Source organism: Zalophus californianus, chromosome 15 (genome assembly GCF_009762305.2).
Source record: "Zalophus californianus isolate mZalCal1 chromosome 15, mZalCal1.pri.v2, whole genome shotgun sequence".
Classification (NCBI taxonomy): Eukaryota; Metazoa; Chordata; class Mammalia; order Carnivora; family Otariidae; genus Zalophus; species Zalophus californianus.
This window is the reverse complement of record NC_045609.1, coordinates 3,872,138-3,899,099: the sequence shown is the minus strand read 5'-3', so window position 1 is coordinate 3,899,099 and position 26,962 is coordinate 3,872,138. Positions and strand designations below refer to the sequence as shown.

General features: G+C 38.3%; 1 protein-coding gene across 1 annotated transcript in view; it reads right to left on the bottom strand.

Moving 5' to 3' along the window:
• PCDH15 (protocadherin related 15) overlaps positions 1-26,962 on the bottom strand; it is a 1,343,394-nt gene that overhangs the window by 23,974 nt on the left and 1,292,458 nt on the right. The window contains exons 31-33 of the mRNA XM_035724230.1: positions 11,151-11,327; positions 2,409-2,627; positions 171-179 (exon numbers count right to left, since the gene is read on the bottom strand). Of these exons, the coding sequence (XP_035580123.1) occupies positions 171-179; positions 2,409-2,627; positions 11,151-11,327 (405 nt within the window). The remainder of the gene's footprint in view (positions 1-170; positions 180-2,408; positions 2,628-11,150; positions 11,328-26,962) is intronic.

Below are 26,962 nucleotides of genomic sequence, written 5' to 3'. Positions count from 1 at the left end.
TTTCCTCCCTTGTATCCCAAAGTGAAAAACCAGCTCAAGTCTGCATATACAAAAGCACAAGAGAATTTGAACTAAAAAACATACACCTCCTGCAGATAGATAGAAGGAATGTCTGGGGTTTTTCTTTTCATAGTATGTAAAATCATATGCAAGATGTTAATTATACTTACACTTTAAACCTGTTTTGAAAAGCAATGAGCAAAAAGAGAGAGAGAAATTTACATTAGAAGTGCTGCATTCATAATATTTTAACATCTGATTTATTCTACATGATGAATAATTTACCGGTTAAACTCATAATGACACAGACTTAATGACACAGCAGGGAAACTAAGTATTTAAATTCAGAAAGTCAGAATGTGGGAGCACTTTATTATTACTGGCAACATCACAGAAGCTGTGAAAACATTCATTACAGGGAAACAAAGAAATGAACTAAATGGAGCAAACAAAAAAAACTAGATGAAAACATGGAGACATGAATTTGAACTCTGACGGAGAAATGGAATAGTAAAGATGATCTGATCTTTGTAATCAGCTTCTCAGTGTCCTGGGTGTGTTACAGGGATGGAGTCAGGCAACAAGCCCGGATTATACCCTGGGCTTCCCTTTGCAGCAGAGGCTGCAAGGTGCCCCTCCTGGGTCATGAATCCAGGGCACTTTCTTTCCATATTTGCCCCTTAACTTTTTTATGTACAGTTAATTTCAAAAACAAATGTTAATGCGAAAGAAGAGCCATCCATCTGGTCTTTCTTACAAGCAGAATATAAAAATATGAAAGTTAGATGTGTAAATATTAGAATGTTACTTTGAAACATGAGCAGTGCAGACCTCATTTTGTTTAATTCTGTTAGTTTACAAAAAGCTACAACTAAAATGAATTCATAGTGTCGATCTGATTACTGAACTAAAAAAAAAATTAAATCCATTTACAACATATTTAAATGATAAGCATCTTAGTGGTTTGTTAAATTTCAGACCCCTGAGTATAATGCCTAGGATGCTTCAGTTTTGTTCAGTGTGTTGTGTGCCAGATATAAGAGGTTTCCTCCCGGGTTTTCTTGCTACAGGATTCCTTTGGGAAGCAGTGCAATGAACAAGAATAACTGTAATACAGATTAGATTTAACATGAAAATTAATACTGGCTTGATGGCTTAAAAATTTAAAACATTTGTCACTCTTAAGTTGGGTCATAGGCTTTAGATTCGGTGTATCAGTTGATTTGTTAAGGATACTTCAGACTCTAATATGTCAACCTACATGTTGTATTTGCAACTTCACATTGCTTTTGTGATGAAAGATATTCCTATGGCATCTTCATGCAGAGCCTACTTTTCAACTTTTAGGTTGGAATTACCTTGCCTGGTAATTAAGGTAATTCCTTGAGGAATTACCTTAATTCAAAAGAAAATTCTGTGTTCGAGAACAAAGACAGCAGTTTAAGAATATGTAAGTGCTGGTTGAGTCCTTCCCTGTAGGTATTTTAAATGATGAAGGGCAGTTCTGCCATTATTCCTTCCTCTGTGTTGTGTCACTAATTCATATGACTGGTGATCCCTGTCTGTTATTTATTTGCATTTTGTGGTACCCTTTAGGGCCACTACTGTTTTTAACCTATTCCACAACTCTTTTCACCAATCATTCATTATCAATACGGAGATGTTTTAAATGCCTAGATCTCTGTCACAAAGGTTCCCTGCACCTAGTGTCAAATAAAGAATAGCTTACCAGACGACTTTGAATATAGATGCTTATATTATCTGTAATTACTTCACTACTTCAAAGGGCCTAAATAAGACAAATATAGGTATTTTAAATGGAAACATTTGCCCGTAGGAACGAGGAAAAATGGAAGGCCTCCACAGCCAAAATATCCTGGTCATATGTTACAATATAGGTTCTCACAGGGCTACCCAGGAAGGAAGAACCCCCATGGAAAATGACCTACGGCATACCACGATTTTTAAGTGATTTTTGCCAACACAGATGCATATTTAACAACATGGATACGATGCTGTCGCGACCATGTGGTTAGGTCACAGACCCTCCTCGGGACCAGGGATATCTGCACATGTCATTCCACTGCATATGACACTCCCTAGGGTCCCTGCTGCCTTCCCTCCCGAGGCTCAGAACCTCAGAAAGAGCGTGAACATAGACGAACATAACCACAGGAGCTGACCTAACAGGCCTATCGGAGGAGGACATATTAGGAGCATGGGAACACTGAGTACTCTGTGGGAAATGCTGGAAGTTTGTTTTGATTTCCCTTAAAGGAAGGCCATTGGGTGCAAGAAGGATACAGCAGTCCCCAAAATGTTTGCACCGTTCCTGTTTTGGGACTCCAAAGCCATGTCCCCACGGGTGGCTTTTCAATGATCCCATGTTCTGATCGAGGGATACTTACTGTCTGTAGCTGACCAGAACCACCAAAATGGCAGGAATGCAGCAGAGGATGATGATGAAGGCGAGCGCCAGCAAGGCCCCCTCGGTGTAGCCCAGACTTTCCCCTCGCTTTTTAATGCTGGTCACTGCCTCCGGAGTGCGGATCTCCAAAATGCGTCCTCCTTCCCCGTAATGCGGCTGGAAGTCTTTATTGATATCAAGCAGTTTGCCATCCAGAAATCTTTATTGTTAGATAAATAGTGAAGTCAATGAAGTTAACAGAAAAAAAGTTCTTTTTTTCCAATAGAATTTGTAATATCTTTTAGTATTTTCTTTAAAAATACTTTTATAAACTATTAAAAATATTTTAAAGAGATAACTTTGTAATATCTTGTTACTATTTTTATTAAATATTAAATACTTTAAAAAAATAAATCTGTGATAACTTTGAATATTTTCTTTAATTGAAACACAAGCTGAGTCTTATGAATTAAAAAAATATATAAAAAGCAAGAGCAATGAAGAAGAGCAGTTACTACCTATAGACACATATCACAGACATTAATAACAATGACTCTTAATATGCTCACAGACTTGAAAAAAATAATTACCAACATCATTGAACTTCATATCACTCTGTTGAAATTATATACATTATTAAGTTATTCAGGTGAATAAATATTCTAAATTACATATAGCAGAGTTTAAAATTATATCCTGCATTTTGTCTGCTTGGGTCCTCAGAATGATCCTGCAGAACAGAATGTTATAATGCTAATTTACTGCAGGCCAGAAAGCTACACAGTTAGGGCCACGAATCTGAGAGACCAACCCAAGTCTTCAGGCTCCAAAATCTCCATGTGTCTTGTATGTCGACACTTTCAAATTCGAAACCTTTAAAACATTTTATGGGCAAGAGGTGAACAAATTAAAAGGTGTTTCCTGTCTAGACAGAGAAGACTATTATGAATGATGCAGATAGCAAATCAGTCAGGACGACAGGAATTAGCTAATTTAAGCCCACAAGTTCTTGCAAACTTCCTCTAGATAACACAGTTCCTACTATGGGCATTGCGTTGGGGGGGTAATCAAGGAATAATTGTTACTTATTTTTATTGGATTGAATGATGTTGTTACATATTTTAAGTTGTAATTAGCAGGTAATAGTTTTTTTCAAAATTCCTTGGGAACATTTGCACAATCCCTTATAAATACAATATTGATGTAACAGTTGTGTTCCTAATAGCAGAAAGCCACACCATGTCTTAGGTATTTTTGTTTTTGAATTTTTAAAGATGTTTGTCTATAAAAGTCAGATGTCTTAACTATAGAATATTGGAAAGCACAGAACTTTTCAAAAAGCAAAGTTACTCACAGGCCCCCAACACAGAGGCTGCTCACATTTTGATATATCCAAATCGCACCTTTTTTATAAATATTTTATTCTTGTAATTATACAGCATATATGAAGTGAAAACCATTATTTTAGAAATATATTGCATAATATAAACCTCCACACTTATGCTGAAAGTGTGGAAAACACAAAGAAATGGGAGAAAAAATTTTAAATGGCCTCAAATTTCACCATCCCATGATAACAAAGTGCCCCATGCTTGTGCATCTTACAGTCTATTTTATCCCTTTTGACTTTTTTTATTTTAATATTCTGAATGATCATGCTGACTTTATATCTACTGCACAGTGTTCATAGCTTCCTTATGGAAAAAATAAAGAGATGACCCATATCAGATACGAATTCCACTGGGTAGTTTATTAGACTTGCCATTTAAGAAACCCAATGGCTTGGATAACTCAATTTTAGTTTGGAAGGTGCACATGTTTTTACTCAAGTTTTCATACGATAATGTAAGGCAGGTTAGGATTTTTTTTTTTTTAAATACGCTTTTGTAGATATAAAATATACTTTTATAGCGTTTTTCCTAGGTTATTTTTAGGTCTGTTAAAAAATAAAGACTAAATCATGGTTCCAAGTGCTAGAATAGAATGGTACCACATTTTGTTTGAATTGTTTATCAGATAAGGTAAGTTCCAAATAAAGTACAGATTGAGTTCTGTTGCAAGAAAACAGTATTAGAAACCGGGAATAATCAGAAGTAGAGGTAGATCATTAGTCTGGGGGAAGAATTCACTCGTATTATGTGGAATCCACTAGATGAACCCACTTCCACAGGATTCGTGCATTTGACATCCCATCACCTGAGGGAATATTCCTTAGTCTTTTTACATTCCAAGAGCTCCATTATTTTGATATTTACTTTGGTTTATTTCTCAATTTAGGTAAATGTTCTCATTGTTTCCTGGAAGAGTGGATTGCTTTTGAACCCATAACCTCGTCTAGAATATCCTTCTTTTTGCTTTCTACATAAAAAAGTTTGTCTGGATACGAATTCCTGAGTCATAACGTTTTTCCTTAAAAAACTGTGGATCCGATTCCCACTGCCTTTTGACATTCTATCATGTACATGGGATGTCTAAGGCTTAGCTAATTTTTTCTTTCTTTATAATCGAGTCACTTTTATTTGTGTTTCAATGGTATTAAAACATATTCAGATACTTTTCAGTGACACATGACATTTTCATTGATTCTGTCTGGGAAAGTAATGGAGTCTTTTCATTATATTTTTAGTTTATGTTTCTGTAATAACTACTAAAGTGTTTTACCGCAGAGATGCCTACACTTGTCAGGTTGTATCTTCAATGTCCTCTAAATGTATTTTGATCTCCTTTTAATTCTTTTTTTTTTTTTTTTTCTTTTTCTTAGTGTGCTCTGAGCTTCTTTTGTATATACTTTATGCTGCCAATTTCTTTTTCAGATGTTTCCTCATTTCGGGCAAGTTTGGAGATTTTCCATACTAAGGTGGAAAAAGTGGCCCCCGAACCTTCAGGCTTTTGTTTTATACTTTTTCTAATTTGGGGACAAAACTAGCTTCCATGTTGGTCCTTGAAGAAGGACTCTGAGTCCTTATGTGTGTCTAACTGACCCACATCCAGGCAGTGAGCAGAGGACTGGTGTCCTGAGGGGGAGGCAGTGTAGACGCCCATCACCAGCACCGTGGTGGAGAGCATTGGTGGAGTTCTTTCACCAGAAACAGGGAAGGATTCAGGGCTCCTCAAACACACATGCCATTTCACTGTCCCATACGGTCTTGCTTTCTTTTAAAAACGTTAAACTGTTTTCCAGTGGTTTCTGGAGGAGAATATTTACAGAGATAAATACTACCTCTGAGTCATCGGGATGTTATTTCCTTTACTTTGTTTTTCAGTATTTATTACTGATCCCATTTTGCCCCCTCCTTATTTTTCTTAGGAAGGAGATCTATCTGTTAGATCTGCTTTGTTTTCCTGTTGAGTGAGGGACACGTGAGGCTAAGTAGGGAGAGATAGGGAGGGGGCCATTGGATCAGGCTCACAAAATTCAAAAATGTAGATGAAAGGAAACCAGAGATAAGGGAACAAACCAGGCCATCCTGTACTAGGTGTCAGAGGTGGGTCTTGTTCTACCAGCTACTCGTGACCAAGAAAATTACCGACCCTAAAAAGGAAGTAAGCCACTGAAGGGGTTATCTCTAGTCCCTGCTCTACGGTGGTATCAGTAGAAATGTTAAAAGGATTTAAGTTCCCTGGTTAGCTTTCTAAAAAAGACCAACCCTAAAGGCCCTCAGTGGCAACCCAGTGGGGACCACTGTCATTCCTGAGAGCTTTTTCTGTACCCTTGCTTAACTGCTATTGCTTTACTCACTCTCCTTTGTCCTTGAGATTCATTCTTCGACTCTGTGAGACAAGAACCTCGCTCTCCCAAATCACTGAAATGCAATAAATTCCTAAGCCAGTTCCTTGTCTTCTGATTCACTGTGCTGATGGAACACATGCAAACACGCATCCCTGCCTCTGTTGACTTGTGTGGGACCCGACTTGTCAAAGTATGGTGTGTAAGCACCAGCTGACCCTGCATTTTACCTTGATGGTTATCATAGTGCAATGTACATATAAATGTAGAGATAAAGGGGAGGGTGAGCAGGAGTATGCACTCCTACTTCACAAAGCCCTGAGCCTAGATGGTAGAGGGGTGGCTGCCTCTTTCCCTGGTAAATACCCCGTTTCTGGGTCTCTGAAACAGGCATTCAGAGGGAGTGATGGTTAACACATCTGCCCACATCCATTCCACTTGGATAAGGTTGTTTTGCTTAATAAAGCAAATCATGGGTAGACCACTATTTCCTTTATACAGTTCCAAATTATGGACTACTTCCTATTCCTTAATATATATCATACTCTATTTATAGTAAACTAGAGTCTAATAATTAGTTTTCCATTATTTAATTTTTCACTATTCTTAATTTTTATGTTTTTTTTTTCCTGGTCTTAGGAATTTGAAAGAAGCTTTATAAGAGCTTGGTAATCAGATTCTATTTTAAAGTATAAATGTGTTGTTATACGCTATATTGTAAATGCAGTTTGCAGAGTGTACAGGCCCTTCCTACCTTCTCCACTTCTCGTTTATCATCTGGACAGACAATGTTAAACAGGCTGGATGTATAAAACGGTGCATGAGCTAAAACTGTATTTGCTTTTTTTTAAACAAATATTTAGTTAAGTTCTATTTTAAAGCAATATGATTTGTTTCTGCTAAGGGTGCAGAAAGCCATAAGAGCCTGTTACTCCCACCCTAATGACAAAAAAGTCAGGTAATACGAAAACTAACTTTCTTGCAAGGAAAATGCCAAATGGCAAAGAGTGACAGTTTCCTCCACAGGGACATGAGACCGTGCACTGTTTCAGCTTTCACAGAACGAGGAAAAGGTGGCGGCCAAAAAAGCAAATAAAAGAAATGAGCTAAAATGTTTTAAATATTTATTCATTGAGAGAGAGAGAGAGAGAGCACAAGAACTGGGAGAAGCAGACTCCCTGCTGAGCGTAGAGTCAGACTCTGGGCTCGATCCTAGGACCCCAAGATCATGACCTGAGCCAAAGGCAGATGCTCAACTGACTGAGCCACTCAGCCACCTGCAAATGAGCTAAAATTTTAATAAATTTTTAGAAGCTAAGTATGTACCAACATGCAAAGTTGGCGTAAGAGACCCATGAACTCAAAGTGGAGGGGCGGGGGTTGGCGTTGTACTCACTTGCAAACTGTTTTCCAAGGACCCCAATTAGATAAACTAGGGACAAGGCTGGAGACAGGAGAGAAATCCCCTTCTAGAGCAGTGGTTAGAGGGAGCAAGCAGCTAAGGCTGGAGCACCTTGCAATTCTTCGGACCTGTATGGGCTTACAAAGCAAGAGCCTTAAGCTGCAGAAAGAGGGAGAGGAAGTATCCCAATCCCTAGGGGTCAGGCTAAATCCACTGCTTCTGGGGAAGAGGTAGAAGCAACACTCCACTCCATGTAGAGGAGGAACAGGCATTCTCTTGGGCCGAACACCCTGCACGGAGTAGAGGTTTCCTGCTGGTCGGGAGGGGCAGGGAACACTCTGACACCCAAGACACACCACAAAGATGGTGTAGTGAGTAGCTGCCATGGAAAGGAGGGGGAGAAATGTGAGAGAGCCTCAGCCCACGTCCCAGGCACGCAGGCTAGACAAGGAGAAGAGAGAGCGAGCCACCCACCTTGCTGCATGTCCACGGTGAGGGGAGAGCCAAGCAGTGAGCAAGCGCAGTCCGCCCCAATGGGAGGGGTAAGAGAATGCAGAGAAGTTCCCAGGGCCTGCAGGGAGACCCAGCGGCGGAGCCAGACCAGACACAGCCCAGATGCTGGGACACCAGATGGACTTTGATCCAGCTCTGCTTAGTATTACAGAATCTAGCAGAAAGCAAACAACATGCTTGAAGCAATGGGAAGTTCAATAAAGTGGTAGGAACCATAAGAAAGAACCAAATGGAAATGGAAGCTTTTATTTTTTTAAGATATAAAGATGAAGAATTCCTTTAATGAGCACATCAACAGGCTAACAGATGAATCCGTGAACTTGAAAACAAGGCAACGGGCAATTATCTAAAGGAAAGCACAAAGAGAAGAGATGGCGAGGAGAAGAAGACAAGAACAGACAGCATCCAAAAATGTGGAGAAAAATAAATTTTAATTGGAGTCCCAGAATGAGTGGAAAGAGAATCTAGGTTATAAGAAATACTTGGAAAGATAATGTCTAAGGATATTCTAGAAATTGAAACAACATAAAAAACCAAGACAAACAAAAAATGCAGATTCAAGGTCAAAGAACCACAGGAAGAATGAAACCAGGATAAAAGGAATATATATTTACTGCAAAAAAATCTAAGTGATTCAGATAACCAAAAATAAGAAAAATCAAAATACTCATAACCTTGTAAAGCAAAGTCGTTAACATGTCATTACAGTGATTCTGGTCTTCTCTATGCTTTCATAAGCTTTAAAGAAAAGTTTTGATAGACTTAAATCAATTTTTAAAAATCAAAGTGAACTTCTTTGAGGAAATACCTTGTTTGTTTGTTTCTAATTCTTTGGCCTGGGAATTCCAACATCCTCAAAAGCTTACGTTCTAGGACCAGGGAAGTTGAAAATATAATCCTATTTCCGTTACGTGATAATCTTAATGTGCTAGTATATTTGTTCAGTATTAAAAACTAAATTTTCACCAGCTCTCCTAACTACAGGATAGATAATATCAGTGCATTATGAGCCTTGGATTATGAAATATATCTATATAATTTCATTAAAAAACGTTTCAAGGAACAAGTCTGGGTCTTAGGTTATTATATTAATAATTAATAATATATTAGACTTATATTATTATAGTGTCTCTCAGCTACTAGCTCAAGCTGCTAAGGGAAACCTTTAATAGTTCATGGCCATTCCACCCTCTTTTTCAATACAGAAAATTTTGATTTACAGTTATCCTCGATTTTTCCCTTCTTTCCTAGCTATTATAGTTATTCAATTGAATTTCTATCTTTACTCTTTACAATATAATCTAGGTTTGGGAAAACTTGTTTAGAATGAAGGATGTTTATCTTATACTTCCCAGTGGCAGTTGAAACCCAACTGGCTTCAGTTTCCAACCTGTTTACCTCTGAAGTGTTTACATATGCAATTCAGATGATGATCATCATTACTTTACTCTTTAAAACTAGGCTAACAGCCTAAAGAAAACAGATGTTTCCAGAGTTAGGGAAAACACCCTAAATTCAAACAACCTATCATCATATTTAAAAATAAAACCAATGTATGTAAAAACACAGAATGCAGATGGGTTTAAATAAATGTTAATAATGACAACAGAATATATGTAATTTTAAAGTACATTTCTAAATTAATTTTATTTATTTTTATTTATATTTTTTAAGATTTTATTTATTTATTTGAGAGAGAGAGAATGAGAGAGAGAGAGCACGAGAGGGAAGAGGGTCAGAGGGAGAAGCAGACTCCCTGCTGAGCAGGGAGCCCGATGCGGGACTCGATCCCGGGACTCCAGGATCATGACCTGAGCCGAAGGCAGTCGCTTAACCGACTGAGCCACCCAGGCGCCCCTCTAAATTAATTTTAAAAATTAATACAATACGCAAAAATTGGCTTGATAGATCTAAACTGCTACTTCATCTGGATGTTGGTTCTAGAACTTGAGAGGGCGCCACTGCTTAGTCCTCTCTACCTCCCCACCACGATTAACATACTGTCTTGCCCAAACAGCTATTAAATTTAAGTTGATGAATAACATACTTAATAACTATGGCTCTTTTATAATTAAGTTGCTATTAAATCACTATTTCATTGTTGCTAAAATAGCAGCAGTGAAACTTTGTTCAAGAACAGATTTAAATTCAGAAAAGACTCAACTCAGAATGTATGGGTTTTAATAAATAAATAGACAGATATTTGCTGAATACATAAATGCAGCCACATATGGATATATTTGCAAATTAGTATATGCATATATTTATTTAGTGCTCCTGAGTATATATAGAGAAAGAAAAACTAAAATCTGAAATTATGGATTTGGGTACATATATACACAAATACCAATAAATATTTAGAATATATATATATTGTTTAAGTAAAAATGTAGTTCAATTTAAATGAGAATTGCATTCCAAGAGTCTGGTGGACACTAGGTGTCACCAGAGCAAAGCTCAAACTTAACAACAACAACAACAAAGGGGTAAGCTGTTTTAAAATGATTTCCAGGGCAGAATGCATAGCAGCCGTTTTGCTTAGAATTTGGCATTTTCTTTTTTTTTTTTAGGATTCATAACTCAAATATTCAAATTCACCAGAATGAAATAAATAGATGGAAAGTATGGACTGAGGTGGAAGGGTTATTTCCCTTCTCCCCCATACCCAAGTCAAGGGGGAAAAAAAAAAGAGAGACTCATTTTTGCTGATTCAACCTTGAGGAAAGCTAGATTTATTCTTTAAATTCATGCCTCCCAACACTGTCGCAGGCTGATACTTGAAGAAGGAATCTGTGCTCTCCCCGTCCGGACGGCTATAGGGCGTGGGAGCAGGAGTGGAGGTCTGAGGTCATCTCTGTGGACGGCCCCTTGCTCCTAATGGACCTTCTGACCTCCAAAGTCACTCTCTCCCACACCTGGCCCTGAAAACATCGAGGCATGAGCACCCTAGGTATTGTCTTTGATTTTTTTTTTGGCTTACACTTCACTTTCAACAACAATTTGGTCGGTTTCAAACTTTCAATACTTACAGGCTTAAATCAGGATCATCTGTAGGGTGATGCTGTCACCAGGGAGCTGTTACAGACAATCAAATGACTTACTTAAAAAGCTCATTTCTGTCGATGGCTCGGTTGGTCTGGGGGTCGATTGCGTAGACAGTCAGGTCACATTTGGTATAATCTTCTAGAGAAAAGGCATCCCCATGCCTGCGAGCACCAATGGACTCCACCACCACCTTGGCACCGGGAATTTGCTCCTGAACATAGCGATCCAAAATCCTATAAATCAAAGTACAAACGTGACATTCACTCTCAACTTGAAATGACATTTAGTAAATGAAAAATGATGACACCCTGGTTTTTGCTAATGTTTACTGAATATGAACACTTGAAAAAAACTTCTATTTTTTCAGCATTTAACTCCCAGGGACACTAGAAACTGAATAAGGTAGAAAGAGGTCATCAACCATGTCCTGTTTAAGTCTAGACTTTTGGAATTTATGATACCATTTGAGCTCTATGTGTCTCATGGGAATTGCCAACTATATTGTACAAATAATAAACCTGTCTATGGTTTATAGGAGGCAGGGGGTCTTAGAACTCTTGAGTTCACATGGGTGGTGCTATAAATTGTATGTTCCACGAGATTCTGTGATACATGGAACATGGACTGTCATACAAGGTCCAGGACTAGGGTACCTGTTTCCCTCATGGTATAAAGACTCAGAGCATTACAACAACGAGAGAAGGGAGAGATGTTTTACCAGGTTAAGAAATATATTGCATGCAAATCTCAGAAGCTATTTAGGTGAATACAAACAACAAAAACATCTATCATTTGGTCTAGACTCAACAATATTCAATAGAAAGGACAGAAATAATGTTAACCTATAGGTAATTTCTGGAAAATACAATTTTTTCTAATTGCATAATTTGATTTTAATCGGAAGCACAAGTTATCGCCATGTAAGTGTCTGTGGTCTCTATCACCACAAATGACAATTTCCTTAATGTCTTTGCCTTATTAAAAACTTCACATTATTAAGCCCCATGGATTAACATCAGAATCTATATTAAATATTTATAGACATTCAAATGTAAATGAATTGATTTTAATAACTACACACAGCAAATATCTTTACATTTATCTACAGACTTGATGCTCCATTTGGAGTCCGGGTTGTGAGGCCCTTTCCAAGGGACACAGTTGAAGCAATATCATCTAAAGTCCTTTAATACATCAGGAAATAGCTTTTACTTCAGATGCCAAAACTGACCTGCTTTCTGCTCTATTAAAAAAAACGTTTCCTTAAGGGTCTGGTGTGTGTTTGGTTTGCTCTTGCCAGAGAAGCAGCACTGACACTGAGCCTGGGGAACATGGCAGCACCATTGAGCACAGGGGTATGGCCCATGCCAGGGGACGCGACCCATGGTAGCGAAGCACTTTTTCTGTTGGCTTTTATTTTCTTTTTAATTGTGTTTGTTTGCTTTTAAATGTGTAGGGAGCAGCACGAAGTCCCTCTTCTTAAAGTACGATTCATCCCTGTCCTTTTCTCAGCAGCTCACACCCACTGGTCCATCAGCCTGATACGATCTCTTCTGATGAGATCCTTGCTGAGGAATAAAGAAAAGAAGAATGTATTCTCCCCGGAACCTGAGAATGGCTACACGAGGAGACACAGACTGTGGGACAGCGTTTAGCCTATTTTAGGATTCTTTTCCTGAGACACTTATGCTCCCTAACCAAAAAACAAAAACAACAACAACAACAACAAAAAAAAAAAAAAAAAGGAAAAAGAAAGGCAGGCCTTGGAATCAAACCACTTTATACTCTTGACAGTTGATACAGGCATGAATGGGAAGAACATCCGCGGTAAAGAGCTTGGATGTTTGGCTTCAATTTTCAGCTTCTTTATTTATGAACTGCAAAATCTTAGACCAGTAAGAAGCCATTAAAGGCTCCGACTCCTTAACCACAAAAATGAGAAGTCATCTGCCACGTGGGAGGATTGTGTGCATTAAATGCACAAACACTTGTAGTCAAATCTCTGCACAGTTTTGAGCACATAGTCACTGTTCCATAAAATATGATTATGCTCGTTATTAATTTGGCTTAAAAGTTTGCATTAATAAACTTCTCCCCTGTCTCTAATTCATTCAAGACATTTAATGAATTTGTGGAATTGTTAAGAAAGCATATTTCTCACTAGTGATATTCACGAATCAAAAACCAAATATGAGTACGTTGTTAAATATATTGCAGAAGGTGGCTATCTGTCCCAGTACTGCACTTTAATAATTTATAACTGCTGCAGTGCATGTACACATTGATTAAGCATGTTCCAAGGAAATCACTTATATATGCATAAACTACGTTTTCCTACAATGAAGAAACTTGTGTATTGAGCTTGTGTCTTTTCCTGTATTTTGGGGGAATAGTGCAGACTTACTGTGACTAAAACTTTAAATATGGAATGAAATATAATTGTACCCATTGCTTTATCACATCAGGGAATCACATACCAGTGAAGTCTAAAAATACCTTATATCATTTAAAACATGGAACAATGTCTTCTCCCTGAATTCTTTTCTCTTAAAAACTTTGGAGATCTTCTGGAATGAAATACCCAAAAGAAAAAGGTGTCCAAACTTGAACTCCTTCCTTACCTTTTCTGATAAATATATGTTAAACTAAATTTAAGCCTTTTTAAATGAGAACACATTTTGTAAAAATATGTCTTTCCACTTGCCATCTATATCCATAGACCTAAGCATGTCTGCCATGTCTGTCTCTGTGTCTATTACCTACATACATGAATATATTACATATATATGCTATTCAAAGAATGGCTCTTCAGCCCTTGATCTTCAAATGCACATGGGTACATTGTTGCTGCCTAAAGGCTTCCTGAGCTCATGAATTTTTTAGTCACTCACTTTGAACTGACTCATATAAATTAATACCAGTGTTTAAATTGCCTTTATGTTTTGCTTTAAATTAATATGCCAAGCCAATTCATACATACAGTTTGGAATCAAATGTCATGAGAATTTACTACATGTAAATTCATTAAGAACAAACATGTCTCTCTCCAGCCTGTCAGCCTAAATTATTTATATACTACGAGTATACAGACACACATGTATACAGAGACAGAGACCTTCAATGTTGCTTATCTGTAACACCTGTGTCATGTGTTTCTCCCTATATCAAGGGAGATGACTGCAATGACATTTATATAATGTTAATAATGCTTAGGTTCAGGTGGTAGGATTTTGAGTTTGCCATAAAACGTTCAAGAAAACTTGCCTCTTTATATTATGTTGCTTGAATTTCTTGTAATGGGCATAAAAAAACAATATGGTCATACTTTTAAAAACTCTTTGGCTCCGTATTTCCTCTTCCCCAGCTTTTTTTTTTTTAATACATATTTTATTTATTTATTTGAGAGGGAGTGAGCGAGAGAGCACCAGCAGGGGGAGAGGAAGAAGCAGGCTCCCCATGGAGCAGGGAGCCGGTTGTGGGACTTAATCCCAGGACCTCGGGATCATGACCCAAGCTGAAGGCAGACACCTAACCCACTGAGCCACCCAGGTGCCCCTTCCCCAACTTAAGAAAAAAAATATTTTTGGGGGCAAGAGAGGGAACACAAGCAGGGGGAGTGGGAGAGGGAGAAGCAGGCTTCCCGCTGAGCATCCAGGAGCCCAGTGTGGGGCTCGATCCCAGGACCCTGGGATCATGACCCGAGCCGAAGGCAGACACTTAACAACTGAGCCACCCAGGCGCCCCTAAAAAAAATTTTTTTAAATGATTTATCTATTTGGGGTGGGGGGCAGAGGGACACAGAGAGAAACAATCTCAGGCAGACTCCTCACTGAGTGCAGAGCGCGATGCCAGACTCGATCTCACAACCCTGACATCAGGACCTGAGATGAAACCGAGAGTCGGATGCTTAACCAACTGAGCCACCCGGGCACCCCAAGGGGGGGAAAAATCTTTATATACATTTTCAGAGTTAAAAAAAAAATATATAGAAGATTAAGCTAGAGTTGGAGTTGTCTAATAAATTTATAGCAAAACTCAGGTAAGTGATTAGTGGAAAATTTTCACTCACTCATTCATTTATTTTCATTCATTCATTCCACAGATATTTATTGAATGCATACCACGGACCAGGCACTGTTCTAGACACTTGGAATATATCAGTGAACAAAACCAAGATCTCTGATGTCACAGAACTTGCATTCTAATTGAGCAAGATAGGTCAGATAATAAAATAATAAAATGTGGGGCACGTGGGTGGCTCAGTTGGTTAAGCATCTGCCTTTGGCTCAGTCATGATCCTGGGATCGAGCCCCGGCATCGGGCTTCCTGCTTGGCGGGGAGCCTGCTTCTCCCTCTCTCTCTGCCTGCTCCCCTTGCTTGTGCTCTCCCTCTCTCTCTAATAAATAAGTAAAATCTTAAAAAAATAAAAATGAAAATAAAATAATCAAATGGCAAGAACGTTTAGGAAACGTGTCACTGAGAAGTCGCTGTGTGAGCTGACTGAAGGAGACAGTGAGTAAACGTGGACATCGCAGGCAGGAGCCTTCCAAGAGGAGGAAATCGCTAACCAGCCCCTCAACCCCCCCACCCCACCACCATGTGAAAAGCAAGGTGTATGAGTGTGGCTGGAGCAGAGAAGGTAGGAGCAGATCACGGAGGGGCTTGTGAGGACTGGAAGGGCATTACCTTCTGTTCTGAGTAAAATCAGGATCCACTGCTGAAGTTTAAACATGGAAGCAATGTTAAGTGACCTCACATTTAAAGCAAAGCAACACTGGCCACTGTGTTGTGAATAGGCTGCAATGGGGGCCGAGAGGAGAATCGGGGAAACAAGTTAGTAAAGACTTAAAGGAGATGAAGGACTTGCTAAATGCCCAGTCTACTCTGCAATTTGGAGGAAGAGAAGATATAACATAACCCCTGATTATGAGCCATCTATGAACCACATAATCAAGTATTAATATCTGTGTGTTATTAATAGGCCTGGTTAAATGTGCAGGAGGCATAAATCTTTTAAAATAGATCAATAAAGGCAATGCTTAACTGGACAAATACTCCCAGTAATTATCTCCTTGACCTAGATAAGCTCTGGCCTTTTGTGGTCATTCATTTGGAAATAGGTCAATTTTTATAGATTATTCTTTGTTTAAAGAAAAGCAGAAAGGAGAGACTAGAGCTCCGAGATCAATTTCTGATGCTTCCTTATTTCATTTGAAGTGTCTACCTAGGTACGGATGGCTCTCAAAAGAGGGTACCATTTTTTCAGAGTTCTGGCTGCTTCCTTCTGTTGCCTTTTGTACGGAACACAGAGCACAAACCCCTTCTCTGTGTCTTCTCGTGCCATCCAAATTGTTTCCTAATGAAGTCCAGTATTTTGTGCATGGGGAAAGGTTGTCACGGTGACAGTGGTATAACCACACTATTATACAGCATGGTATTAAAGCTGGCCGATGTCTCAAGAAAAGTGGGATTTATGCATAGCCACCAGGTACTATTTAATGACACCCTTCGATGATACTAGGTCTATAATGCAGAGAAAAATGCACTCAACTGCAAAAATGAAAAGAGTCACAGAGAAGTATTTACTGACTGCAATATTCTGTGAAGGACCCCAAAGGGCTGAGAATTTTCCACCACTGTGTGCCTCTTGCACAGGAGCTGGGCCATTAGCTGTTCCCCGCTCCCCTCTTGATTACCCAGACTATTCACATAGTGGCTGCTTGCCCCAAGAACAATCCTGCTGAAGCCCTACAGAACATTCTGTCCTCCTTCCCCATGGTCCTCGGGAGACTTCCATGCCTGGCATTTTCAAATAAAAGCTTATGCTAATCAGGCTCTGACTTTCTCCCACAATTTTCAGTCACCCCCTCCTCCACCTCTCATTGGCTTTATAGAAGAAATGTTTTACAGATGTACGAATATTAAATTTTAGAGAAAGAAATCTCCGGCTCTGTTTTAGATTAGGATGGGGACGGGGCCTACAGTTTATATAATGTCATAATTGCTGAGTGGTTTAATACCTGCTATAAAGTACATACTATTTGGGATCTCTAAAGAAGTAATACTACGTGAACAGTGAACCAGGAAATACCTATTAAAGCATGTTGATTAATTACTTTCCTGGAAATATAAGATTAGGGTTCAGACAATACCCCCTTTTACACGTGACAGTGGATTTTACCCAAGCCTTTGCTCCTGGACGTAACAAGAAGTGCCCCAGGCAGCTGTGTTCCAGGAAATGACCTACTGCAAAGAGCCACCCTTCTCTAAGCCATGGGGGATGCCAGCACGGATCCTCAAAATTCCCACTTTTTGCTTCATACATGATTAGCTGAACTGTTTTGGCCCAACTGATCAATCAAACAAACAAACAGATAAAAATTCTTGTTAACCGAACACTCGTTAAGCTTTTCTCCTTCCTTCAGGTTTCTGGATTTTGACCTCCCCTTTGCCTGTGACAGCGCACAAACCCACAGGTCCCTCCCAGAACGGCGGATGTTGGGGCAAAACACTCTCTGATCTAGATCCATTGTTCTGTCGCCCCACTTGCCCACAACGGGTCCCTTCTACCCTTGCTCAATGCTCCCTATAAAAGAAAGGCTTTCTCTGCCTAACCTTTGCGTGCTGCCGACCTCTGGGTCAGACGGTTCTCCCCATGACAATGGTTCTTCTCCCTAGTATCTTAGTTCCTCTCTCCGGGTTTAGAACAATCCTTAGAAATAAAGTTTCTCTTCTAAATCCAGATTTGTTTGTCTTTGACACACAGAACAGGTAGACACCTAAAGGAGACTGTTTTTCACACTCCTATGTAGTCTTATAAAATGAGTGTGTATTACCACTCACCAAAGTGGGTGATATGCAAAGAATGTTTAGCAAACTACGTGAGGCCAATGATTATTCATCACCCCCTTTCCTCGATCCCCTGTGCTCTCTGTCCAACAGCCACGAGGCTGCACGTTTCCAATTGCATTTGCTACTTGTCTCTCACTGAAGACGTGTGAATTCTCATCAGCACCGCTTAATTATAATTTGAAATTGTTCAAACAAACTACAAAGTAGCAAGTTCTGAAGTTTGTTTCTGCCACTTAAAATGACAAATAAAAATATGAGCAAGGCCTGATCAAGCCCCCACCTCCAACTGTGGTAAGGAACCGTCATCCTGGACACCGCCTACTCATGGCCAGTGGAAGCCACAGCGCCGTGGGTCAGTTATTGCCATCAGGGGCAGACGTATGTCCAAACCGCAAGAACTGTCCTTAGTCCTTGTAAGATACGCAAAAAGAAGGCATCGATAAAAAAGGCACTAACGGGGGCGCCTGGTGGCTCAGTCATTAAGCATCTGCCTTCGGCTCAGGTTATGATCCCAGGGTCCTGGGATCGAGTCCCCCATCAGGCTCCTTGCTTCTCCCTCTCCCACTCCCCCTGCTTGTGTTCCCTCTCTCACTGTGTCTCTTTCTGTCAAATAAATAATAAAATCTTAAAAAAAAAAAAGCACTAACACACCCCATGACCCATGTGAACTCTGTTGAGTTTTGGCTGCAAAGCATTTATATATCTCCCTAAAGACACCCTGACTTCAATGGAGGAATTAGCCCAGTGCCCAACACGTACCACTGACTTGAATCCATGGTCCCGTCCTGCCTCAACCCGTGCCGCAAACGGCTGCAGGCAACTCAAGACCAAGACCTCTGCTCTCTGGAGTTTGGTCGCAAGAGTTGTAAAATGGTTGGAACTCACTCACCGAGGTGCTACACATTCATCAGACTGAAATCGCACGTGCACCTATTCATCCCTGTGGGTTCTTGTTTCCCTGGGCTCTGCACCCGCCCCTGTTCCTTTCTACTCCCCAGCCCGTGTTCCTTCCTCCTACTGTCAACGATCGGTTCCCAGGAGCCTCCAGCAAAGCTCCCTCCACTGAAGTTAGCCTCAGCCCATTTCCAGCACATTGGACCTCATAAGACACGTCTTTCCTTTGAAGGTCCCACCGTACCAAAGCACAAGTCATTTTTCTAATTCTGTCACGGAAGCAACATCTGTCTAATTTTCCTAATTCGGGTCTAATGGGTCCTACTAGACTCTTTGTAATTCTGCTGGCCGTGTATTTTGCTTTTTGCTTGAAGTTGCGTGGGTGCTCATTAGAGAGTTTGAGAAGAATTTGTATTCTGGAAAAATCTAGTCATTTACATTTGCTCTGAGTCTAAATTCTAGGGAGCAATCTATCAATTTCAAATACAAATAGTGTAAACAAACATATAACAGAAGAGTATTTGATTATAACAAACTTTCTCAAAACAAAGGATGGTCTTTGATCTTCCAAGAAGCAAATATAGTGCAAATGAATTAGTATGGTAATTATGATCATTAACCAAAATTTGAACGTTTATTTAGGGCTTACTCTTCTACTCTAAAAGGCCTGTAATGTACACATAATAGTAATATGTTACTATGCCATCTCTAGACAAAGTTCCAAAAATTCCGAAGTTCTAAATATAATTAACACATTTTATATGCATATAAATATACATAGGTGTACATATATGCATGTATTTACATATGTGTTATATATGCATATATGTAAATGTTTTAGGCACATAAGTTTATATGAAAATACATGTGTATAAAACATTTTTTGTGTTACCACGTCAATTTTAATTTTAACTAGTTTATAATTTAAACTAGAAATAGCTTATCTAAGTAGCTTTCTACAATAAATGTTGGATAAATTAATAAATTTTGCAATAAATGTTGAAAGGCATATTTAACTGAACTTTTTTTTATGTGCAAATAGCTTTTTTCTTTAAATCATAAACTGAAGTCACCAATGAAAAACTGGGTCACTTAATTTATTCTCAAGCCAAGTTTTTTTTTTTTTGGTAGATGCCCCTACATTTTAATTTACAACATCACTTTATCCAGTTACCTATATGTACCTCTTCAATAAGTCTCAACCACAAATTGCATTATAAAAAATTAAGTGTGGAGCCTTACAGAAATCGTTTTATTGCTAAAGCAAGTATTTATTTATGGCTGATCTTGCCTTTTAGTTATTCACACTAAAATTATTACAGCGGCTATCTTTTCATTCACCCATTTGTGAGAAGGAGCCAACCTAAAATTACTATTTGATGGAAGTTTCTGTGTGTGAGAGAAGCCCATTCCCTAGAAAAGGATGGGTTGGATATTTAATTCAGTTTCCCTCTTAAGAAACCCTGCAAAAAGGAAGTGGTTAGGAACCCAACCTGCTGCTGGTCCTTGGCTAGAAACTCAGATTAAACCTCCACCACTTGTTACCGTGTGTGTCTTGGTGGAAACTACTACTTCTCAACTCAAAGCTTTAGGGAACTCAATCCGTACAATGGGGAAAGTAATCAGACTTACCTCAAAGGGCTCTGCGAGAAGTTAATTCCATAGCACCCATTAAGTGCACAAGACCCAACAAATAAAAAGAGCGCTGCAAAGATGTGTCATTTGTTGTGGTGGTTACAGCAACTCCTCACCATTTCCTGGTTGCAAACCCCACTTAGCCTTTTGTCACAGTAAATGGACTGCATTTAACCAGAGGGACTCCACCCTAGGTACTAGTCATAGTGTTTCAAAAGCCTGGCTAAAGAACCCACTGCAGATGGCCACAGGGACCCAAGGCAAGCTTTCCTGATATCCAGCACTGATAAACCCTTAGAGATGCCACCCAGACGACATCCCACGTAAGGTTCTGAGAAACACGGGACGCTATGTACTTCACACTTGGTACATGCTATGATGTCCCGCAGGATACAGGCATTCTCCTCCAAACTGGCATTTCACTCAGAAATGTATTTTTTTTCCAATTTTATAACTGATTCTGTTCTTTTTTGGTTTTTCATTGGTTTGCTTCTTTCACTTTGGCCCTAACCCAATGAAAACCAAGTTCAGGACTCCTCTAGCGACTCCGCAGGGCCCAGTCTCATTGTCTCTGTGATAGTCTCACTCTGGACTCGTTTAATTTTTCTATTCTGTTTGCTTTATTTTTATGACCCACGTTAAATGCATATTACCTTGTTTTATTGTATGAATCATTGTAAAATGCCTAAAATTCTCTTTGAGTAGGTGGAACATTAAAAAATAATTACAATTAGCATCTAATACAATTTAGATAGAAATGAAAGTGTCTAAATTAGCATTTGTGTTGCTGCTGATACAAATCTAATTTTCTTATACAAACTTGTGGTTGAATTTATTTCTTGGGTTAAAAAAAAACACAGCATAGACAGAGGTAAATTGTGCATGAGTTAGAGAAAGTTAAGAGAAGAAACATGTGTGTAATTAAGAGAGGAGAAGAACTGGCTCTTGCTGATCGGGTGTCTGAACTGAGTGGAGGCACAAGGGAACAGTCTAGTACCTTATACCACAGGTTGGGACCGATGATAAAAAATAATAAGCTGTTTGGGGTGCCTGGGGGGCTCAGTCGGTTAAGTGATCCCAGCTCAGGTCTTGATCTCAGGGTCATGAGTTCAAGCCCCACATTGGGCTCCACATGGGGTATAGAGCCTACTTAAAAATAATAATAATAATAAGCTGTTCTATTTGTCGAAATTTTTGCACCATAAAATGTAAAAGAATATGATAGAAAGAATTTTGATTTTATGTATTTTAAAAACCTTTATATAGTAACTGTGACTCACACTTCAATGGAGCCACCCATAACCATCTTTTGCCCTACATCCGCTTTCCAGTTCTGTTCTCTTTGGTACAAGCAAAAGCTCTGAAAAATAAACTGAACGGAAGGGTATGATATTTGGGAAAAGTACAACAGAGATTATGACACTCTACTTTTTTCGGCTTCTCTCTCCAATATCCCCAATTGTATTTCCAAAGATTTTTTTGATGAAAAGATAAGTACAATAGGAAGCTGGAAAATGCCTTTTTTTTTTTTTTTTTTTACTGCTTTTGTGAATGGATTTTATCTCTGGATTATGAATAACCACTTTCCTCAAAACACAGGATAGAAAATAGCTGTATAAATTAACTTCTTTCATTAACTTTTATTTAACTTTTATTAACGTTAATATTTGTGTTAATAACTGATATCACTTATGTTAGTGATGTTAATAAGTAATAAGTGATAGATACATATATCACCAATCATAAGTTAAAATAAGAATATTAGAGCCAATATACTGGAACCTTCATTATAATTGTCTCTTATGAATTAAACTGATTTCCCCCTTAATCAAAATCTACTCTTCAGTCTTGCTATTTTCTTAAACAGAATACTTCCTCCAATATGATTTTATTTTTTTAATGCTTACACTTTTCTCACAGAGCAAACAAAAGCAATGAAAGGATGGCTCTATGTGCTGTAAAACTCAAAAAATAGCATTTTTAATTGATCTTCCATTAAAATAGACTTTCAGTGAAGGAAGAGTCTACACATCTCTTCTTGAAAACAATAGTTATTGTTCAAATATTTCAAACATTATTTTAAAATAGAAGCAAAATTAAAACGTCCCTACTGGAATTATAGGAAGTATTTTGTTTGTTTTGGCTTTAACTATTTCCAGAGGTTTGAGTACAACAAAAAAAAAGCAAAAAAAATAAAAGGAGAAAAAAATACTGATTCTGCCAAAATATACCATGTAAACGTTATAGCTAAGCCCAATTTTTTTTTTATAAATGCATATTGCTGGGAGAAATGGATGAATGGCACAATTATATATTTAAATTTTTCTCTATTACATGTACCAGATGGCAAGTATTAACTAGAAAGTCAATTTATTATCCCTCAGTACTTTTTATTTCTCCCAACAGAAACTAGTATTGTTTTCACTAGAAAGATTCTGAAATTTGTTAATTAACAAATGATGCATATTCTGACCCTTAAAATACAAACCTATTGAAAGCAGGGCATCAGCCCACATAATTCTTTACTGAATTACTATACAATGGAATCTTCAGAAAAGGTCAACTTGAGTTGGTAAGTCCTTGTTATTGGTTAATTCTGCATGTAGGGGAGAATCACTTGACCCTCGAACACCATGGGTTTGAGCTGCGTGGATCCACTGATACATGGGATTTTTACATGACAGCATGTTCAGTGTATTTTTTCTCCTCTGATTTTTTTTTACTAACATCGTCTTTTCTCTAACTTACGTCATCGTAAGGATATAGTATGTAATCCATAGAACATACAAAGTGTATGTTAATCAATTGTGTTACTGGTAAAGTTTCCAGTCAACAGCAGGATGAGTACTTGAGTTTTTGGCTGAGTCAAAGGTTGTATGTGGACTTTCAACTGTAGGGCACTCCTGAGCCCTATGTTGTTCGAGGGTCAACTGTGTATGAATTTGGAAAATCCATGGGACATGAAATAAAAAAATAAGAATTTACCCTAATATATCTGAAAGCTATTATCAGAAACAAAACAACAAGTACTGTGACTTTGAGCCATTCTGACAGAAATTTAATCCTTAGTGTTTATTCATGTTGTGCTCCGAAAGCATACCTTCAAATAATAACTAAGAACTCATATAAAATGGGACATTGTAACCCTCACAAATAGGGCACCTGAAAGGGAGAGCTCCCCGCTTTGTAACTATGGTTCCATGTTGTTAGCTCAATACTGACACATTGGGGATAATTAAACATTTTGCTATAGGACGTGAAATACATATTAGACTTCAAATCCCTATACTTTTCCACATTTCAAGGAATTAAGCATTAACGAAACTACCACAATATGCATGAATAACAACACTGAGACACTATTTTATAAAAGTCCAATTTCATTCTGGGCTAGCTTCCATTCTGTAAAGAACTATGACTTCTTACCACATAGTACGTTTAAAGTATTTGTTCCTTGAAAAGGAGATTATTTCTTCTCTGCCAAAATAAGCCCCAAACTGAGTATTTCAGAAAAAAATAGCAGAGGAATTTGCTTTATGTTGAAACAAAGAATCAAGGCTTTGAATAAAACCAAATCATGTTTTTTTTTCAAAGAATAATGAATTATACCCTGAATATTAAAAAGTAGGAATTCATTTTATGTTGGGTTTGTGTTATATTTTTATGACTGGCTTCAATTTATTTTACAGCTATTAGAAGCCAATTACAGAAAATGTTGTTTTCGAGAGTCGTATATTGAAATGTCTGTATTTCATTCTGATAAAAATTAGATCATTTATGGTCAGCCTCTGTTGATAACCTCCCCAGCTTCAACCCCATCTTGTGTGCTAAGTATACTTAAAATCAGCATGTGATTGCCAATACTTACAACAATTTAAGATGCAGCAGACAAGAAAGACTATATAACTGAACAAACTCTCAGATACTAACATTTCATATAGTCCAGCTGGGCTTACATTTTTTTCACAGGTTTCCACTAGTTTCATGGGATTGTACCATACCAGCTATACATAATGACTCAGTTCATGAGGAATAAATAAGGCAGAAGAAAATAACCTTAATGCAGGGCTAAGGAAGTGGCCGTATGGAGGAAATAATGGAGTTTCAATTCATCACCAAGTTGGGAAATCAGCAGAATGATAATGAGAAAAAGAATGGCGTGAGGACATTTATTGACGGGAACCAAATCTTGTTAACAAATAAATCAATGCGGGCCACCTGGGTAGCTCAGTCTTGTCTGCCTACGGCTCAGGTCATGATCCCAGGATCCTGGGATCGAGCCCGCCATCGGGCTCCCTGCTCCTCCCCCTCCCACTCCCCCTGCTTGTGTTCCCTCTCTCGCTGTGTCTCTCTCTCTGCCAAATAAATAAATAAATAAATAAATAATATTTTAAAAAATAAAAAATAAATAAATAAAGTCAACGCTCTCCAAGAACAGAATACTATTACTTTCCCACATACCATGTTATCAAATTCTTTGGTGGCCAAGTAAGAAAAATCTTATTTATTTATTTTTTTCCATCTGCTCGGAACCCAAACCCAGGAGTCATTATTGCTTCTTGCCTTTGCTCATACATCAAATCCATGACAAGTTTTAGAGGCTGTACCTTGAAAATATACCCTTAATCTAACTAATCACCTCTCCTTGTATTCACCTCTACCTCCAGTCAAGTCACCAACGATCTCTCCCTGGACTCCTTCCTGCTACAGACTCACAGCTGGTCACCTCATCTCCCACTCAACAACCTTTGAAAAACGTAAGCCAGAACATGATTTCTCTGTGCAAAACTTCACAGGCAACATTGGCCAAAAGAAATATAATGCAAATCACATGCAAACAAAAATTTTAGTACTCATATTAAAGGATTCAAAATCAAAATGGTGAGATTAATATACTTATTTCACTCAGTATATCCAAAAATTATCATTTCAGTATATAATCCACTTAAGAAATATTAATGATATGGTCCCTTTTCGGGGGGTGGGGAGAGTACCAATTCTTTTAAACCTGGTGTGTATACTATACTTAGATCACCTTCCATTTGGACCTGCCACACATTTCAAGCACTCAGCTGCCTAGGGGCTATCTAGTGGACAATCAGTTCTAAGGACTTTGTATCTTATGCAGAGGAAGATGTTAAATCCTCCAAGTGGCCTGTGAGATTCTATATACACATTTCCTATCTTGATAGGACAAGCACGCTCCAACAGCTGGGTTTTCACACCAGCAGTGTCCTCTCTGAGAGAACAGCCTCCATGCCCCCCACCTCACCCCCCCACCTCCATCACAGTAGCCACATGGCTCTCTCCCTGAATTCCTTTCTGCTTGGTTTTCAGCTTATCAGAGGGCTTTCCTTGGTCATCCTATATGAAATAGTACCTTTCTTCCATCACTTCACTGCTTGTATTTGTCTTTATTGCCCTCATATATATATTATATATTGCCCTTTATATATATATATATATATATATAATAGGTATATATAAATAACATATGTTATATATTTTTCTTCCTGTTTTCCCCCAACAGAATGTAAGCTCCATGGGAACAGGGACTTTGCTTTGTTCACTGCCATGTCTCCTGTGCTTATAACCAGTAACTACTTTTTATTTAACAAATACATTTGCAGCTTCACATATGGATATTAGGACTTAAAAAGTTTAATTGACAAGCCTGAGACCTCCCAGCTGGTCACTGATGGGCCAGGGACTTGAGCCTGGGATCCTCTGAATTCAAAGGGAATGGGCTTCCTGGGTGGGGGGTGGGGGGGACAGCTAATACATCATTTAGGAATTTTACATGAGATTTTCCCCCAAAGTATTTTCGTATAGGAATCTGAATAGAATAAATAAGCTTTTTTTTTTCCCCCCCTATTTGGAGAATATAACACTCTAAATTAGGACTTGGCAAGTTAAAATACACAGGGCTCAATTCAGGCTATTTTCTGTTTTTGGAGATAAAGTTTTACTTACATAAGTATTGTCATTAAAATCAGTAATTTAAAAGCATTATTTTTAAATTTTAAATTACTGTTAACCTTAAAAATTATAAGAGATAATGTACTAAAACAATTTAAATAACATTATAAACATTATAAAAATTGTTTTAAAATATATTATTAGTCTAGTAACATTAGTATTTATAAGATTCATAGCTGCCCCTTTAGAGGTGGTGTCCTGACTGCCCACCCCCAGCTCTGAGTAAGGAGAGGGTAAGAATGATCAAAGCTAAGGTGTTTATTGATTTACCTTTCCATCTGGCCTTTCCCCTCAAGACCAGTCTTTATTCCACTGATGTAAGAAAATGTAAGTGCTAGTACTTACTGTTTACCATTTCATAGTTCTCTTCCCAAGAGACTTCATAATTCTCCTTCTAGAAATATGTATCCTGGCCTGATTTCTGAAGTATGTTTTGTAACCTTAATCCAAGGAGCCATCAGTTAGTTATGCAGGCACATTTCAGATGCTGTATCAATATTTCATGGAG